The 18,523-nt window shown below is 44.3% G+C and overlaps 1 protein-coding gene across 1 annotated transcript in view; it reads right to left on the bottom strand.

The window, feature by feature from the left end:
- Window positions 1–6,708: 6,708 nt before the first annotated feature.
- Window positions 6,709–18,523, bottom strand: part of Cdkal1 (CDK5 regulatory subunit associated protein 1 like 1) — a 195,633-nt gene continuing 183,818 nt past the window's right edge. The window contains exon 7 of the mRNA XM_046452522.2: window positions 6,709–7,305. Within this exon, the coding sequence (XP_046308478.1) occupies window positions 7,141–7,305 (165 nt within the window). The 3' untranslated portion in view covers window positions 6,709–7,140. The remainder of the gene's footprint in view (window positions 7,306–18,523) is intronic.

Genomic DNA, 18,523 nt, shown 5'->3' on the forward strand with positions numbered 1-18,523 from the left:
CACTATGCCATTATCCAGTGTCGACATTTAACATTTTCACCCCAAACTTGAGGGTTCTAATTTCTCCACATAACTTGACATGTTATTCTCTCTTCCCTTGTAGCCATCCTAACGGGTATGTAAGGTCTCACTGAACTGTTGGTTTGCCTTTCCCTGATGACACTGACATTGACCATCTTTCCATGTGATTATTGGCCACTCATATCCTTTTTTTTTTTTTTTTGAGAAATACTTATTTAAATCTCTTACCAATTCTTGAATTGGGTCATTTTTTTTGAGGTGTATTTATCTACTATATTCTGGATGTCGAGCCCTTTTAAAATGTTATTTGCAAATATGTTCTTTCACTGTATGTCATCTGCATTCTTAAGACTGTCCTTTGCACCTAAGTCATTGAGTCCAATTTATCTTTCATTACCTGTAATTTTGGTGACAAAGCCATAAGATCATTGTCAAATCCAATGTTGTAAAGAATTTCCTTCAGGGTTTTCTTCTAAGAGTTTATAATTTTGTTTAGGTTTTTGTGTTTGATCCTTCTGGATTTTTAAGATGGTATCAAGGAAGGTACAAACTTATTCCTTTGCACGTGTATATCCAGTTTTTTTCGGCAGCATTTTTGGAAAAGTATTGAATTGTTGAAAATGAATTGATCGCATATGTGGGCATTTGGTCTTACATTTGCTCTTCTATTTCATTGGTCTATATGTCTGTCCATATGACAGTGACACCCTGTTCTAAACAGTGTAGCTTCACAGTTGGGAAGTGTAAGTCCTCCAACTTTGTTCTTTTTCAAGGTTGTTCTGGTTATTTGGGTCCCTTTGCAATTCCAAGTGAACTTGTGTTGAATTTTCCATTTCTAGGGAAAAAAAGAGATTGCTTTGAATCTGTAGCTCTTTTGGAGTAGTACTGACAGCGGTGCTAGGTCTTCCTCTCCATGAAGATGGGATACCTGCTTATTTTTTAGGTATTACTAAATTTCTTCCAGCAATGATTCTTGGCATTCAGCATACAAGTCTTACACTTCCTTGATTAGATTTACTCCTAAATATTTAATTAAAACAGCCAAATACTTTTTGGATACTCTTGAAAATGGAATTATTTAATTTCTTTTTAGATTTTCTGTTCACCAGCAATAAATAATGATTTTTGTATTTTGGTCTTGCACAACTGCCAAATTCACTTATTAGCTCTAGTGAGTTATCAGTTTCTTTGGGATTCTCTAGACATAGAACTATGTCATCTGCAAATACAGAGAATCGTGTCTTCCTAATTTGAAAGCCTTTTACTCCTTCCACTTATCTAAGAGTGTGAAATAGTAGTGGTGTAAGTATGCATTCTTGTCTTATCCCTGATCTTAGGGGGAAAACTTTTCAGCCTTTCAACATCAAGTATGATGGTAACTTCAGGTCATAAATACTCTCTATTAGGCTGAAAATTGTCCCCTTTATTCCTTGTTTTCTAATCTGTCTTCATTGTGAAAGAGTTGAATTTTGTCAAATGCCTTTTCTGGTCAACTAGATGACCATGTTCCCTCAACCCCCTTTGTTCTATTAGTGATGTTCTACATTTATTTTCTTATGTTGACTAACACTTCAATTGCTAGGATAAATCACTCTTGTCGTCATCAATATAAATAGTCCTTTTAATATGCACTGGATTCAATTTGCTAATATCTTAATTTTGGCATTTATATACTCATAAGGGATATTGGCTGGTTACTTCCTTATACTGTCCTTCTCTGGTCCTGGCATAAGGGCAATGCTAACTTTATATAATGAATTTGAAAGTGTTCATTTCAATTTTTCGAAAGGAAGGATTTGTATTCCTCAACTAGAATTCACTTCTATAGCCATCTGGTTTGGACTTTTCTTTGTTAGGAGTATAATGTGTCTTTCATGCTGCTCAGGGGGGAACCTAGTCTAGGGGAAGAAAGTCTTGTCATGAGGCATTTCCTTAAGAGGATCGAGCCCTGAAAATCAGAATCTTCCCAGGAACCCTCCCTTCCCCTATATACCTAGTTCAACCTTAGGTCCACTTGTCAGATAGATTCACATCATTCCTGGTTATTTCAAACAAATTAAAGATTCCAGACAGTATCCTTCCACAAGGTGGGCTAGGACCTACCTTCAGGGCAAAAAGTATCATTAGTCACTTCAAGCGACCATGAGGGAGACAATACTGGATTTGAAAGCAGGTTGTCGGGTGTGACTGGAATCCCTCCTTACATATATTCTATGTGGATGGTATGCTATGTGGTTCATGAAGTCAGGCTGGAGTACAAAATGTTTTAAGTAAACAGGCATGTCTTATATCCTTAGATCTACTTAAAAACCATAATTTCATTGTTTATGGATATTGGGGTAAATACAGAAGTCAAAAGGTTAGGCCTTGGAACAAGTCTGGGATAACATCGTTAGCTATTATGATTAATTAGGTATATTATAAGCAGATTAGATAAACACAGGAGTTAAGATTTCTAGTTCTGCAGGTTTTTCTGGACTCTAGCTTCACCCTTACCTTCCCTGGGGCTCCCCCCCCCACCTTCCCTGGGGCTCCCCCCCTTCCCTGGCCCTCCCCCCCCCCACCTTCCCTGGCCCTCCCCCCACACCTTCCCTGGCGTTCCCCCCCTCCCTGGCCTCTTACCTCATCAGAACTCATAAGTGTGTTCAGATGTCCTTAGCTGGGAGAGCCATAGAGACCAGATGCACTCCTTGCTTGGACTTCTCCACAGTTGGGATGTTTGGCCACAGAACTCCAAGAAAGGTATTGAGAGGAAATAATTGACAGGAAACTACTGAAGAATAACATCTGCATTGCCTTTTACCCTCTAGGCAGGGTGGGGGAGGGCATGACTTGGAGGCCTCCCTACTAATCCGGCTCTTTTCATCTTGGGCCATAGAAAATCCCCTTGATCTTGGCTCGCCACCCAGATCTGTGCTCTACACTATTCATTAATTTGATCTCCTCAAATACAGCTGTAATCCATTTTCTTTGAATTTTTCTTCCTTGACTGTATCTGTTAGATTCGTGCCTCAAGGAACTTTGGATGACTTTCTATGCTATATGGAATTGTGGGTGGTTATGCATTTATCAGAATTTAAAACACCCAACTATAAAACTGGGGTCACCTTTAAATAGCTGGAGTTATCAAGAAATGGGAGGAAATGGTATATCAATGGTCAAAAGAAGAGGGACAATCTTTGGACATGATCTCACTTCATCTTTCAATGACTCTCGTTTTATGGGCAAGGCTCAAAACGAGAAATGGCCTGGCTGGAATTTAAACCAAAGTTTTGCTGGTGCTCAAAACCCCAGCTCCTTTTCCTTAGATATCTGCCTAAAATTCGTATTGGCAACAACTAGAACCTGAATCCAATTGATTCAGATCTTTAACTCCTATATGGTTTCCACACCTTAGAAATCAAATTCAGCGATAAGCCAAGTGTAACTTATCAAAGATGTGCTACGGCCAAGTCAACTTGAAGGTAAGGGGGAAATATTTTGAGAAGTGAGTAGGACCCCAGATGAAATGTTAAGCATGGATCTTCTAAATTAGGTTGCAACCCTAGAGCAGACGTTTTCAAACTTCCTTGACTCATGACATCTCTCAGCCAAAGAAACACTAGGGCGTTCTGTTTATTAAGTAGGTAGGCCCTAAGAACTTACTAAGCACTTGTATGTGTCCTAATATAACTATTTTCTTAGGAAAAAACCTGTATCTTAAAGTACTTTTACTTCATATTAAAATTGCCACAATTATTAATGGCAGGTGTACATCTCCCAGGCACTGGGCCCCATCTCAGATCTTGGAATAAGACAACTGTGTTCATTTCTGCTCCACATAGGTTTTTTACTGGATATGTGCTTCTTAATCATAGCAGCCATTAAGAATATAGTCTTACAAAAACATGGCATAAAAAATTGCATAAACTGATGTTGAAAACTAGAAACCATTTTGAGCTATCAGCTTACATAGTATCTGATGCTGTTTCTTCAAGAATTTAAAATATCCCAGGGTACTCCTGAGCTCACTGCAGCAACCTGGGGCACCTTTGGGCCCAGGCAAGCCTCTTCATACACACTCTTACATTTGATTGTAAACTGTAAGGTATTCCACAGGATGTTTTGATTTATACAGTGCTTCTGATGTACCATTCGGTTTCTACAGTTGGATGGTTGTGCCAAACTTGAGGATCTCTTCCCCTTTTCCTTTGTCATTTTTCTTCATGACTTTCCTATCTCCTACTTTACCTCATTTAAAAAGTACAAGACTTCTTGCAGCTCCATTTCTAGCTTGAATTCTTCCTCCATAACATCTAACATACAGTGAAATTTTCAGCCAGGCGTAGAGGCATACAAGTAGTGTTTTGACTGAAGCATACCTGAAAATCTAATTTTTAGACACATGTTCTCAGTTGCAAAGTTTTTACCAAGGAATTCTTTATAGTCTCAAATTGACTATTTTATGCTTAAAGCAGGGAATAAAAGAAAAAGATTAATATTTGTTTAAAACATTTATCAAAGACCACACACATTCCCAGAGCAGGGCAACAGAGTTGAGAGTTGGGCTCCCCAGAACCCAGGGGTTCACGTGGTCAATCCTAGGTATCTGTGCTGGCAACTGGTCGCGTTTAGGCCAGATTGGGATGAGCAGGAAGACGTCCCACTGCACCAGGGCTGGCTTGGGGGTTGGGCTGGGAGCAAGTTCGGCCCCTACAGCTTCGTAATTTTCTGTCCCCTCTGCAAGTTAATTTCTGAGTTTTAGGGTCTTCCCTCCCTGCACCTCCCCCCCCATTAAATGGGAATAATATCTATCCCAAAGCTATTTCTTCAGGACCCATCGGCACCAATAAAATTCATGTTGTAATGTCATCTAGTGCATTTAAAGGCTGGACAGGTAACAGTTATCAATATTAAAATAGAGCTGGCCCGTTGAAGGGGAGCAGCAGAGCAGGTCTGACGGAGAACGGAAGAGGCACTAAGAGAAGACAGAGTGGCCAGGTTCATGTCCTTTGCTGGTGGGGCTGTGCAACTGATTCGGAAAACCATTTGGCAGTGTCTACTAAAGCTGGACATGCTCAAGTGCTAAGGCCCAGTGGTTCCACTCCTAGATCAGAGTTCAACATCCAAACACTTAGTTGTTCCAAAACATCTTTATAGCAGCACAATCCACGGTAGCCAAGAAACTGGAAACAACTCAAATGTGGCCTTTTAGCCAGTAGGCTCTTCAAGGAACATAAAGGATCCGCTACTGCCCACGACCCAGACATATCTCCTTCAACACGTGAAATGTGTGTAGTGTACGATTCCATTTATGCAAATGTCATAAAGAGGCGAAATGTCTCCAGGTAGAAATTGGAGATAAAGGGTAGCAGTCATCTTTTGGGGGTGAAGTTCAAGGTTAGGAGGACACAAGGAGCTGTCTGCAGTACATATTCAAATTTTGAAAATCATTGCAAGTTATGTACATTTTCATGTTTTATGCTAAGTTTAAGAAAAACAACTGGTCAAAGCGTCGATCTCTTAGCAAGGAGAGAGAAGAAAAGACATTAAAAATACGACGGAAAAACATTTTGGTGTTTAGAGAACATAAAAGGAAACATGAGGCATAATGACAATCACCCCTACAACCTGCAGGCCAGATGAGGTGCCCGCCATCCTCTTCTGGATGAGGTCACGCTTTAGTGACAATCCTTCCACCCCAGCAAGAGGCATGTTGGTGGGGACTCTGCTCCTGGCATTTACTTAAGGACCCAGGTAGAAAGACTGGTAAACTAAAAACATGTAGCCAGGGGTGATGATGCACGCCTGTAATCCCCCCATCTTAATTAATTTCCTCACAGATGAGGCAGGAAGATTGCGAGTTCAAAGCCAGCCTCAGCAACTTGCCTGTGGAAGGTTTCGCCCTGCCATGGTCGCAGCAGCAGGAAGAGCACACGGCCCAGTACAGGGCTCTGCAGGTGACTGCCCTAGAGATGGGACTCTCTGCTCACATCCCACTGGCTAAAGAAGCCTCAAAGGCTGCCTAAGTTCAGGGTAGATAGACTGCACTAGGGCAGGTAGGGACAGGCAGCTCCCTGGGGCCACACCCCCACTGCTCAACTCATTCAGGTTCTTGTCTCAGGAGAGGTATTTTCCATCCTCCTCCCCCACACCTCCAGCAGGAGATTTGCAGACCGCTGCCACCACCAACAGTGTGGCTGACCTGGTCTGTGGTCCAGGCCCTGATGCAGGACGGTGGCTTTGCTCCCTCTTTGCACCAAGTGCAGACTGGAGTTGCAGCCTCAGTGAGGGTGGGTCAGTCTCGGGGAGGGTCCCCGACCCTTGAAAGGATCCTTGAGGAGGATCCATTGGGGGGGGGCTAACGAGTGGGGCTGGTGAATGGATGGGTGTGTCCTTTCTTTCAGGCAGAAGAGGAAAGCCCAGGGTGGGTGGGGGAGTGAGAAGGGACCCAGGCTGTATGTAGAATCCTGAGAGAAGGCCTGCTTGGGACACCAGCACCTTCAGTTATGAAGGAAGTCACTAGGTGAAGACTGAGGCATCAGATGGAAATAAAAATGTGACCTGATCGATCCAAAAAGGGATGCTGTTTTGGACCAACCCACTCTTTCAAAGTCTGCTGTTAAGCGGACGGTTCTCACCTCTCAACCCTGCCAAGAGTCCCTGAAGTAGCGGGCACTCTCCAGTCTAAAGGGATTCTAGTTCCAAAAATGGGTTTCTATATAAACTTCTCGGGTATACTGTGAAAAAGCACAAAGAGGAAGATACACTTAAAAATGTTTGTTAGGGATCCCAAATCCTTCCACATGAGGAAAACTAGAGTTGCCCTAGAGTTGGGGTCAGACTTGAAGGTCGCATTTGTTTCCAATCGCTTGCGTGTCTTACCAAAAAACAAACCCAACCTTTTGGCTTTTTTTTTTTTTAATTTGAAAGATGTGCTACACCAGCTGTGATTTGGTTTGGGGTCAAACAGCCAAAGGGCCCAACTTGGTGCGAGATGGGGTGAGCCTCGTCAGAAAGAGGCTGCAGAGGAGGCAGTCCGGCCCGGACCACCGGCTGCCCTTGAGACCCGGCGGGGTGGCTCTCCTGTCCGCTGAGCATCTTAATTTCTTCTTCACAGACGCTCCAGTTAGCTGTGTCCTAAGTGTAGACCTTGGCAAAAAACGCCAGAAGCAGAGCCAGCAGCGCCAGGCCCACGGCCACCCTCAGCGCAGGGTCCTGATGGAGCCCCTGCAGAGCGGCTCTGGGACTCGCTGCAGAGGTGGGGGGCATCGAGCTCGCAGCCCCGAGCCGACTTCTGAATTCCTGTAAGAGAAACAGAAGAAGAAATGGTTTTTTCCCTTTTGCAGGTAGAGCGAGCCCTGTGTGGTACCAGTCGAGTAACGGGTCTCTGCCAGGTGCTACCTGGCTCCTTCACCACGGGCACACTTGAACACCCGCCGTGGTCCCACAGCCCCAAGGCAGTGAAGCTGGCCCCTTTTTCTGACCCGGCATAAGTAGTTCATAACGTTCCAGAGCCGCACATGACTGAGACAGTGTTCATGCAGCATCAAGGCACAGGTGATGGAGGCGCCTCCCAGACGGATCTTTTAGGAATTGACCATATCCTCCCGGCAACAGGAGAATGAAATGTCTTCCATGTTTGTTTTTTCTTCCTGTCATTCAGCAAATACATTGCTTAGGACAGATTTGCAGCCAGTCTACAGCAGCAGGAGGGGTCACAGTCACCAGAGGGAGGCTCCCTGCCCCCAGTCCTCTCCATGGACCCTGGCATACCTACAAACAACTATTTTCTCCCAGACAAGGAAAAGGTTGGGAAACCACTGACATCAGGAACTGGACTCTGCTGCTTTTTAGGTTTCTGGTGTGGGGATAGAGAGGGAGGAGTACCCGGAGACTGAGTGGTTCTGTGTGTCAAAGCATAACTTAGTCCTTTTGTAGGAGACTTTCACTTTCTATATCTCCCTTGGAATCCCCGGCTTCCCTCAGCCAAAACCTCATGGTGAGAGACGGAGGTAGGGAAGGGGCGGCTGAGAAACACTCATAAAGGCACACTGAGGGGGCCACCCAGAGACAGTGGGAGAGCAGGAACTCCACCACCCAGTCACAAGCACTGCACACCTCTGGCTTGGGTGGGGAAGCAGGACTTCACCACACACAGCAGAGAAGCCCTGGATGGTGCTCGAGGAGCAGAGAACTGAGAAGCAACTGGTAAGTGTCCATGGCAGCGGGAAATGATGGCAGAAGGGATCAATAGGTTGAGTGAGTAAGGAGAAGAATAAAATAGGAACTGGGAAAATTAGTGTTTATGACCCAATTTCCAAAGGCTAATATTTACATGTCATAGATGTGGGAAACAAATTCTTATTTCAACTGTAGGAGACTAATTGCAAAACCAATAAAACTGTTGGCTATCAAACCATTGTTTACCTCTCTTCTCCTCAGGCATCTGGGCAAATACCGTGCAGGTCTCCCTGCACTCGGTCCTTAACTAGGAGCCAACTTCCCCACAGCGGGGGAGGCGATGGCAGGAGCTCCGTGGTGCACCCACACTCTTGCCACCTCTAAGAGACAGCACTTGTGAGTCCGACTTTTTGTACCATGAGTTTCCACTGTGAGTTGTGAACAGCCCTCACACATACATGGCAGAGTACTCCTGGAGCTGAAAGATTGAAGGTATGTAAATTCCTCAAGAGCCGCATGGCTGGAGGGGGGGCCTCAAGCAACGCTGGCTGTCACCTGAGCTTGCAAGGGGGGAATCTTGGGTAACTTTGGGCTCCTGCTGAGCCCCACACCTGCCCATTCTCAGATGGCACTATGGGGGGGCTGCCTATTGCCCCCAGTGCATACAGCGAAGGCGGTCCAAATGCACTGTTGCTGAGGTCCTGCTCCCAGGAGGAATTGTCACGGCACTGGCAGAGGGGAACACCACAGTTCTACTGCCACCTGTCTGCCCACTTTGGTCAGAGGACAGGTCTTTCAGGTGCCATCAGGGCAGAGACTCTTGCTGTAGAACTAGCTTCATAGGTGCCCAAGGACATCCCCATTACAATAGGAGACACAGGGAGCACCCCTTCCTGCCTAAACTGCTAGAATGCTAATAAGACCAAATGTGCGACCTGCTGAGAGGGGGGGTCTCTACCTTTGATACCTGCTGTGAGGGTACGGAAGACAATTCTGTGGTGTCCAGCTAGAAACAAAGCCAACACCTCCAGAAGAGAGCTGTCTTCTAAAAAGGAATCAACTATTCTAAGGGGGTATGAACTATGCTTCCAAAGGAATGTAACAGTGGATACCACAAACACTGAAATAAAGAATTTAAAGATTTCATCTATCAGACATTTTAATGGGATAGAAAATAGTTACAGGGTTTAAGGAAAATAAATGAGGATCTGAATTAGAAACATCAGGGAGATGTTGAAAACCTCAACAAAAGACAAGATGAAGTAGAAGAAAAAATATCTGTACTTGAAGGCAAGTAGATAAAGTTTAAGGGCCTAGAAAAGATATGGACAGACATACAGGACACTAAGAAAACCCCAAATAGATTGACTGGAATATGACCAGAAAAATTTTCACCAGTCTAACTGAAAAATACAAGATAATGTTCAAGAGAAAAGTGCCAAGGTCATACATAATAAAGGCATCCCCATCAAAACAACAGCAGATGTGTCAGGATGTCATTCCCTTACTGTCTGGTAAGGTTTCTACTAAGAACGGAAAGAAAATAACCAAGATTAAAACTGGGAATTGAGGACCATCAGACCAGGCTCTCAAAAGACACCTGAGGGAGTCCTACATCTGGAGGTGACGGAAAACATGAGAAGAATAGAACTTTACTAATAGTCAGTAAACCACCAGGTGAAAGAGGGAATGGAAATAAAGAATACTGAAAACTAGAAGGAAATGGGCAACCTGAAAAGAGTAAGTCCTTATCGTAATGACACTGAATGTAAGTGGACTAAATTCTCCCATTGAAAGAGTGTGTGAAAGTTAAGTTTCACCCTCTAAGGCTGGGAAACCATGATCCAAGCAAGTGGAACCCTAAAGTCAGCAGGACCAGCTACAATGACCTCCTTCAAAATAGACTTGAAGATGAAAACTCCAAGAGAAACAAGGTAGCTGTACACTGATGAAGGGATCCACAAGAAGACACAAACCCACATGTACTTAAGGTTGAAGCAGCCAATTTTACCAAAAACTATTAAATCTAAAGAGACAGGCTCTGATAGCATATGGATTTCAACATGCCCCTTTTGTTAATGGGCAGACAACTTGGACAAAACAGACTCAAATGGACTTGATGGACATTTACAGAACATCCCAAGAAAATTCAAAAACACTGAAGTCTTATCCTGTACCCTTTTGGATCACAATGAAATGAAACCAGAATCCAACAAATTGAAGGACTTGTACAATGCATGGAGACTAAACTTATTTTTAAGGCATTAAAGAAATTGGAAGGAAGATTCTTAACATTTCTCAAAGTGAATGAAAATAGAATCCACAAGTTTTAGTATACTGTGTTACTATCTCAATATTTTAAAAAGGACTGGAGATGTAGCTAAGTGATGAAGTGCTTGCCTATCATGTGTAAAGCCTTGGGCTCAATCCCTGGTACTTTTAAATAATCAAGGAAATCATATCCCGTTTTCCTTCTCATCACAATGAAATGAAACCTGAATCTAACAAGTCCCAAATTAAACAACAAAGATCAGAGCAGGACTACAGACTTAAATATCAATGAAACAAAGATTTTTGTCTTTGAAAAGATAAACAAAATGGACAAGCATTTAATTATAATAACCAAGAAAAAGACCCAAATAAAGATGAAAAGGGAGACATTTCAAATGATAACAACAGAAATACAAGAGATCCCTGACAAATGAGAAGCTACACGCCATTTATGTATGTCAAAATGCATTCTTCTGTCATGTATGGCTAATTAGAACAAATACAAAGAAATACAAAAGATCATTAGGAATTACTACAAAAAACTATGACAAATTAGAAAAGTAGAGAAACGAACAAGTTTCTGGACACAACAGGACACCTGAATGAATCAACACTGAGATAGGAGCAGTAATAAAATCTCTCTATAAAGGAAAGTCCAGGACTGATGGTTTTACTGCTGAATTTTACCAAACTCAAAGACCAGCACACATGCTTCTTAAAGTACTTCACAGGATTGGACAGGAGTTCGTTATACAAGGCCTGCATAGGGCACACCAACAAAATGACAGAGCAAAAGTTTCCACCAAAACACCAGCAAGTAAAACTAAACCATGCACCCAGAGGCTCACTCACCAGGATCAACTGGGATTCATTCCAAGGATTTAGGGATAACTAAGTCAATAAATGTAACACTTATCATTACCACAGCTGCAGAAAAAGCATTTGATAAAATTCAACTTCCCTTTGTGATAAAAGCCCTGAACACATTGAGTATATAGAAGGATCATACTTCAACCCAAGAAAGGCCCTACATGACAGAGGCATACCCCCAGCCTACTGCATGGGGGAAAAGCTGGAAGCATTTCCTCAGACCAGGAACAAGACAAGCGTCCACCCCCACTGCTCTTATTCTGTACACTAGGAGGAGTTTCTCCTGCCTGACTTCTCTGGCTAAAGACACCACCAATAGACTACAAGAACTGAAACGAATTCAGTCAAGTGGCGGCTGACATGAAATCAGCAGCTTTTCTCTACTCCGATAACAATCATAAATTGTTTTATGAATTATACTATAAATACAATTGTTTTCATAACAAAGCAAAAACCTGCCCAAGGAAGCCTCTACAATGGAAATAGACTACTAGTAAAAGAAACAGGAAAAGGGCTCCCATTGTCACGGACTGGACAAGGTAATACTGTTTAAATGTCCACACCACCTACCACAACCTTCAGCTCAAATACAATCCCATAAAAACACCTTCTTCCCAGGATGAAGGAAAAAATCGTACAGTTCATACGGAGACACAAAAGGGCCTGAATAGCTAAAGCTGGAGACATCACCATTCCCGACTTTTAGACGGAGTCACAGTGACCCAAACAGCGTGGCATTGGCATATAAAAGGACACAGAGCAACGGAACAGAACATAGATCGCCTAGCAAAGGCCCAGAGCTGAAGAAGGAGGTGAAGCTGGAAAAACCGAACATGCACCTGCAGGAGCCTCGACTTGAGGCCCACCCAGCCTTCTGTAGAGCAGACTGACCCAGGATGAACCCGATGTCCAGATGCTTTGAAACTAGAAGAAAATACAGGGGAAACATGAAGAGACGGGCACAGGCAGTGACCTTCTGGACGAGACCCCAAAGCACAAGAAACAAACATGATGAATGGGATTACTTCAAACAATCTTACGCATAAAAACAAAAAATAGTGAAGAGAACCTATGAAATAGGGGGAAAAAATTGCCAGCTATTCATCTGATAAGGTTAATATCCAGAACATATAAAGAACTCAAAATACTTAATAGTAAAATTAAAAATGGGCAAATGATCTGAATAGACACTTATCAAAAGAATAAATACAAATATAGGGAAAAAATGCTCTATCAGTACCACCAGGGAAATGCAAACCAAAATCATGTCATCCACTACTAGGATGGCTATTGTAAGTAGCAACAGCAAATGCTGGCCAGCATGTGGACAGGCCGGACACTGTTGGTGGAAATGTGAATTAGTACAATCATAATGGAAAATGGGGAGATTGCTCAAGTGAAAAATGGAACTACTATGATTCAGCTATCCTGCTTCTGAGTATATATCCAAAGAAAATGAAACCGGCACACCAACAAGCACTTGCACACCCATGTTCACTGTAGCACTATTCACAACAGCCAAGATGGGAATTGGCCTTGGAGAGCTGCCGCGCACGGATAAGGAAACTCTGGTTACATACAAAATGGAGTATTAACTGGCCGTAAAGAATAAAATCCCTTACTACATACATCATTTGCAGTAAATGGGTAGAAGTGGAAGTGACTGCATTAAGTGAAATAAGCCAGACGTGGCCAAGCACCGCACGTTCTCTCATGGGGAAGCCAAAACGATGCTGATCTGAAGAGAATGAGCACTAGAGATGTGGAGTGGAGAGGAGGGATGGGCGTGTGCTCCACGCCTGTATGGACTGTATCAAAACCCAGCTTTAAGGCAGCGCTGCTCGCTTATCTGAGTTCTTGGTCCTCAGTGTTCAGGACTGAACAACTGATCCGGTGGAGAAAATGAGGCCGTGAGATCCCATGAGAAGTGCAGCCATCACGGACGTGTAGAGCTCCTGGTGGCACATGTGACCTGTGCTGTGTTTGGGGCCCTATTCCACATGCCTCATGAATGGCTGCCCTGAGAGATCGGGAAACTACACTCAGAAAGTGAATGGTCTAAGGGGAGAACTGAGGCCAAGGAGGTCGAGGGCCTCGGGGAGGCACTGGCGGCACAGGCACACAGCCACACTCGCGCTATGTCATTTAGAGATTTCACAAATGCCCTCCCTTAGGACTGAATCCAGGTTTGGTAAGTCCTTCAGGACTCCCTCTAAGGAAAAAAATAGAAATGAAAAATTATGGGGCCTTTTTACAGATACTGTACCTACAGTAAGAGGGCCTGAACCTTCAGCTCCACGAGGTTTGGGAAAGACCCAGCCCTCTTCCCAGAACGCTGGACCTTGGTTCTGGGTCTGCAACTGAAGAAACTGCCACTCGTGATGGGTAGGGCCAGCCCAGGGGTCAGGCTGACCCAGGCGGAGCTGGGCGAGTCTCAGTGTTAAGCATTTGGCAGGATTTAGAACGCATTCTGCTCCACAAACCTGCAGTCAGGTAATGGGCCTCTTGGCCCCTCCTAATACCCTGGGACTTTTGATGACAGTTTTATAAAATTTCTTCTTTGACTTCTTCTAACTCATTTGCCATAAAATTTTGCTCAAAATGTAAATCGCCCACTAAGCTGCCAGAGCAGGTCATCTGTCCTCACGCTCACCTTAGTCACTCTTCTCTGGGCATTAGCTTTTTTCTTCTGCTCAGTCACTCAACGTTTTAGAACCTAACTGACCTGCCAAGGTATCTGAGGCAAAGCCTCTCTCCTGTGCCAGGTGGGCACATCCTAGAATCATGCAGATGCAAGAAGCCCCTGACCTGCCACCCCTGCAAGATCAAGGCAGGTGTGACAACCAGCAGGGAGGCACAGGCCCCCTACTGTGCCACTTCCATTATTCCCACTTCTTCCTGAACCAAGATACTGACTAAAGGAGTCTGACACTGATTTAGTACAAGACTGAAAGTTTCTCAGATGACGGTGCGTTCCCCAGCCAGCTTTGTTACTAAAGGAAAATTAATCTAGGAAACTGGGGAATGCTGGGCCTTTCTCATGAAGGTATTCAAACATGTAAATGCACAGCCATGGCAGATTTTAGTCAGAAGCAGGGGTTTTGAACAGAAAACAATGTAGCACTGATAGAATAAAAAGTGCTTATAAGTGAAATTATAGAATAAAAGTTAACACAATGCACAGGGTAATGAATGCTATTAACTGACTTCAGAGGAAAACGTACTGTGACCAATGGTCCCTAAAAGGAAGGAGGAAGCTAAACCTTCTGGACATAATCAACATTACCAATTCCCTCAAATTCAAGAAGTTTTATTGCTTATCAAGGTGTCTAAGTTCTTAAAAAGCAAAATCTCAAACACTATCTACATTTTTTCAAAACAAACTTGAAACCAAGGCCTTTGTTCAAAGAGATCGATGTATTTATCCGGTTTTAACAGATGAAGGGAGCAGTTGCTCTTCAGTGGGTCCCTTATTGTAGTCTGATTTTAAAGCAGAGCTTATCAAGTACTATCACAGCAGAAGCAAGCTGTACATCAAAATATAAAGATCTGTTAAGTTCAGAAACTAAGGCTCAGAATCCTACCAGAGATGAGGGCATTTGGAACGATACCAATAGTCTTGTTCCCTCCATCTGTAGCAGTTACACATGTACCACTGGAGAAAGAAGTGGTGCCTTTACCTGGAGCACATTTAATGCCATGAGGGGGACACAGGACCAACTCTGAGGGCCATTAAGTGCTTGAACTCCTGGGCTTCAATGCCAGGTTGTTCTGAAGGTTCTTATACAAATTATTTTTTCTCTTCTATTTCCTCACTTAGAAATGAAAGCATTTGTGCCTCACAGGGTTGTTAGTGGCATAGTGTCCTGAGCCCTTAAAACTCTGCTCATGTCTTGTCAAGAATCACTCTGTCTAGGCCAGGGCCATGTTGTTTGGGTCACTACGTCGTATGTCTTGGAGTCAGGAATTGAGATTCTCCCAGCTTTGTTCAACGTTGCTTTGGTTGTTCAGGGATTTTGTGCTGCTTTGTGAATTTTAGGATTTTTCCAGTTCTGTAAAGAGCGTTGTTGGATCACTGAATCTGTAGCTTGCTTGAGGTAGTATAGACACTTTAACAATGTTAATTTGTCTAATCCCTGAACATGGATATCTTTCCACTTTTTGGTGTCTTCTCTAGTGTATGTATATGTGTATGTGTATATATACACATATATATACATATATACATATATACATATATATATATATATATATATACACACACACACACACACACACACATATATATACAAAGCAGACTATTGCTCAGCCATAAAGAATAAAATACTGTCATCCAGGTGTGGTGGCACATGCCTGTAAGCCCATATACTCTGGAGCTAAGGGAAAATAATGCAAAGTTTTCAAAGCTAGCCTGGGTAACTTAATGAGATATTCTCTCAATATAAAATAAAAAGGACTGGGGATGTAGCTCGGTGGTAGAGGACTTGTCTAGCATGGGTCAGGCCTTGGGTTCAATCCATAGTATCACAAAAGGAAATACTACCATTTGCAGCAGAGTGGATAGAAGGGGGAAGGGTCATCAGGTAAAATAAGGCGGACAAGGACTGCTGCTTCTCTCGTATTTGATCTAAAGTACCACAGAGAGTACAAGGATTGGAAAGTGTGGTGGGGAAAAGGAGAGAGAAAGGGTGACGGGAGATGACTGGAGGGTGCTGAACAAGTATGGAAAGATCACATTAAACGTCATGGTAATAACAGATGAGTGCAGAGAAGAAAAGCACACCCCAAAACCTCCATTAACATATTCCATGGCAGCTTGGGGTCTAAGAGAATGCCGATGGTTTCAGGTATTCTCTTGGCAACACTATAAAGTGACTGTTGTGTTTCCTTCTCGGACAGCTCTGTTCCTCATGCAGCATGCTGAAGAGCTTGGGTTTTGAATTCTGGCAGACTAGAAAGGGAGTCCAAGTTCAGACGGCTCCATGGTCTCACAGGAGGACTGAGCTCTCTGAGCCTAGTTCCCTTCCTGAGAAGGAGCACTACCAACCTCTCCCCAAGATACTGCTGGAACCCGGAGGTTTGTCCTGAAGGGCTGCAGTTATTGTCATGGACAGGAGTGTGCCTGGAAGGTGAGCTCAGAGCCTCCTAGGGCACCCGGCTGGTGAGGTCCTGTCTTGAATACTGTCCTTGAGGAGGAAGCTACACACAGTCTACCTCTTGCTCCCTGGGTTTCTGAGCAGGAATGTGGAAGGAGCCTTCTGGGAAAGTTCTTAATAACTCGGACATGAGCTGTTCAGGAAAACCTGTCTCAACCGCCTGCCCATCCTGTGCTCGGGCCTTAGAGGTGTGTGTTCACAGCGGTGAGGTCTGCCTTCCTCTCCACTGATGTCCAGGACGGTGCTAGCTGAAGGGGTTCTGGCATTACTACCTGTTCCTCCGTACTATATAATCTCATTTTATACAGGTACAAATACTCTCCATGTGAAATGCCACTCGTCTGCTGGCTGTCTTATTAGATTGTCGGTGATGTACGACTGTCACTTCAACCTAACACTATGTGGTGTAAACACAGCAGCATTGGGGCAAAGTTTGCGGTGGAGAAGTGACAAGGTATACTAGCATCTGCTGCTTCTGAAAATTACCATGAGTCTTGGGCTCTGAACAACACAAACTTGTTACAATTCTGCGGTCAGAAGTTCTAAAATCAAGGTTGGCGGGGATGTGTGCATCCACTGGCAGTTGGCCCTTCCCTCTTTCAAAGCCGTAGCAGAGGCTTTTTATTAGTACGCTTGACCTGTACATCAGAGCCATCTGGATGGTCCAGAACCATCTTCCCATCTCGAGATCCTGAATCAATTCTCCTCCATTAGTAACGTGTTGGCCACTTCCAAAGCCCAAGACATGGACAACTTGGGAAGAAGGTCACTACTGTGACCATCTCTAGAGCCACCAGTGGTCCTACAGGTTCAACCCACCAGGATGCATAATCAATCCTATCTGTACCAGAGGACGCCCTCCAACAGAGGTGGGGCACTGCGGTGGGTGGGCAACAGGCTCCTGGAGAGGAGGGCGGGGAGCATGCAGGCTCTGCATTCTCTCTCTACTGAGCTAACAGACCTGCTGACCCAGCTGCTTACAGAGAAAACGGGCCTCCAAGGCCACCCAGATTTGTCCTGCTCCCAGAACTTCCAGCCCCAAGACAGGCCTGTGGAGAGGGCAATCAATGCTGCTGAAAGGTTGTTAGCCTTTCTACTTATTCTTCTGCAGGAGATATTTGTACTCTTTTCTTGGGGACTAGATGGGTTTGCACCCCCAGGGGAAGGAAGTCATGCCATTCAGAGAATGCTGCAGTCCCTCCAACTTCTCTTAGAAATATCTATAAACTAACACGCCTCTGGTTCTGCAGCCTCTCCATAAGAATGCAGCAGGAAAGGTAGAGGACTGGTTCCTTGTGGTATTTTTTTTTTTAAACCACCCTAAGTAGAAGGAATGTGCCCTATATGCGTTCTCTCCTTTAATCTCCAAAGTATCCCAGGAGTCGGGGAGTTAGCCCTGTTAAGTCACTTGCCCGACTCACAGGAGCTGGGCTTCAGTCATCCTGGGCACAGCCCCCCACCAGAGATAAATTTGCAATCCAACACCAGGCACTGTGTGGTCACTAAAATGACCCTCAGGATTGAGACCTCGTGGAGGCCATGGCGATTTGTTTCCCCACAAAAGGTCACTCCAGGAAAGCCAGCCTCAGGTGATGCAGATGCGCCTCAGCTGCATCGACACTGTCTAAATGGGACCTGTGCATGGCTGAGTTTTCTCTGAACACACCCATGGGCGCGCGCACACGCACACATACTTGTGCTCCTGTTAGAACACACCGAGAATGAGCTTAAATGAGGAACAGCGGCTCTGGGTCTGCTCAAACAGGAGCCCTGCAAGGGAGCTGCCACCTACTTGCAGGGCAGCTTCTACATGAGTTCTTCTGTCCCCGACACCTGCAGGTGTTGCCAGGGCCCTGCAAGTGCACAGCATGTGCCAGCTCCCATCCTCGGATTGTGAGACACCCTATGCTTCATGTCACCACCACCTACCAGGACCCACAGGGGATTCAAGGTGCCAAGCTTTCTTTCTTTCTCCATTATTCTTCTAGGCACCCAAGCATCTTACTAGAGGTTGGAACACACAACTTATCTCTCAAGTCAAA

The sequence above is a fragment of the Marmota monax genome, unplaced genomic scaffold (genome assembly GCF_021218885.2).
Source record: "Marmota monax isolate L192 unplaced genomic scaffold, Marmota_monax_Labrador192_F-V1.1 WCK01_AAM20220418_F8-fsc00141, whole genome shotgun sequence".
In the NCBI taxonomy this organism is placed as follows: Eukaryota; Metazoa; Chordata; class Mammalia; order Rodentia; family Sciuridae; genus Marmota; species Marmota monax.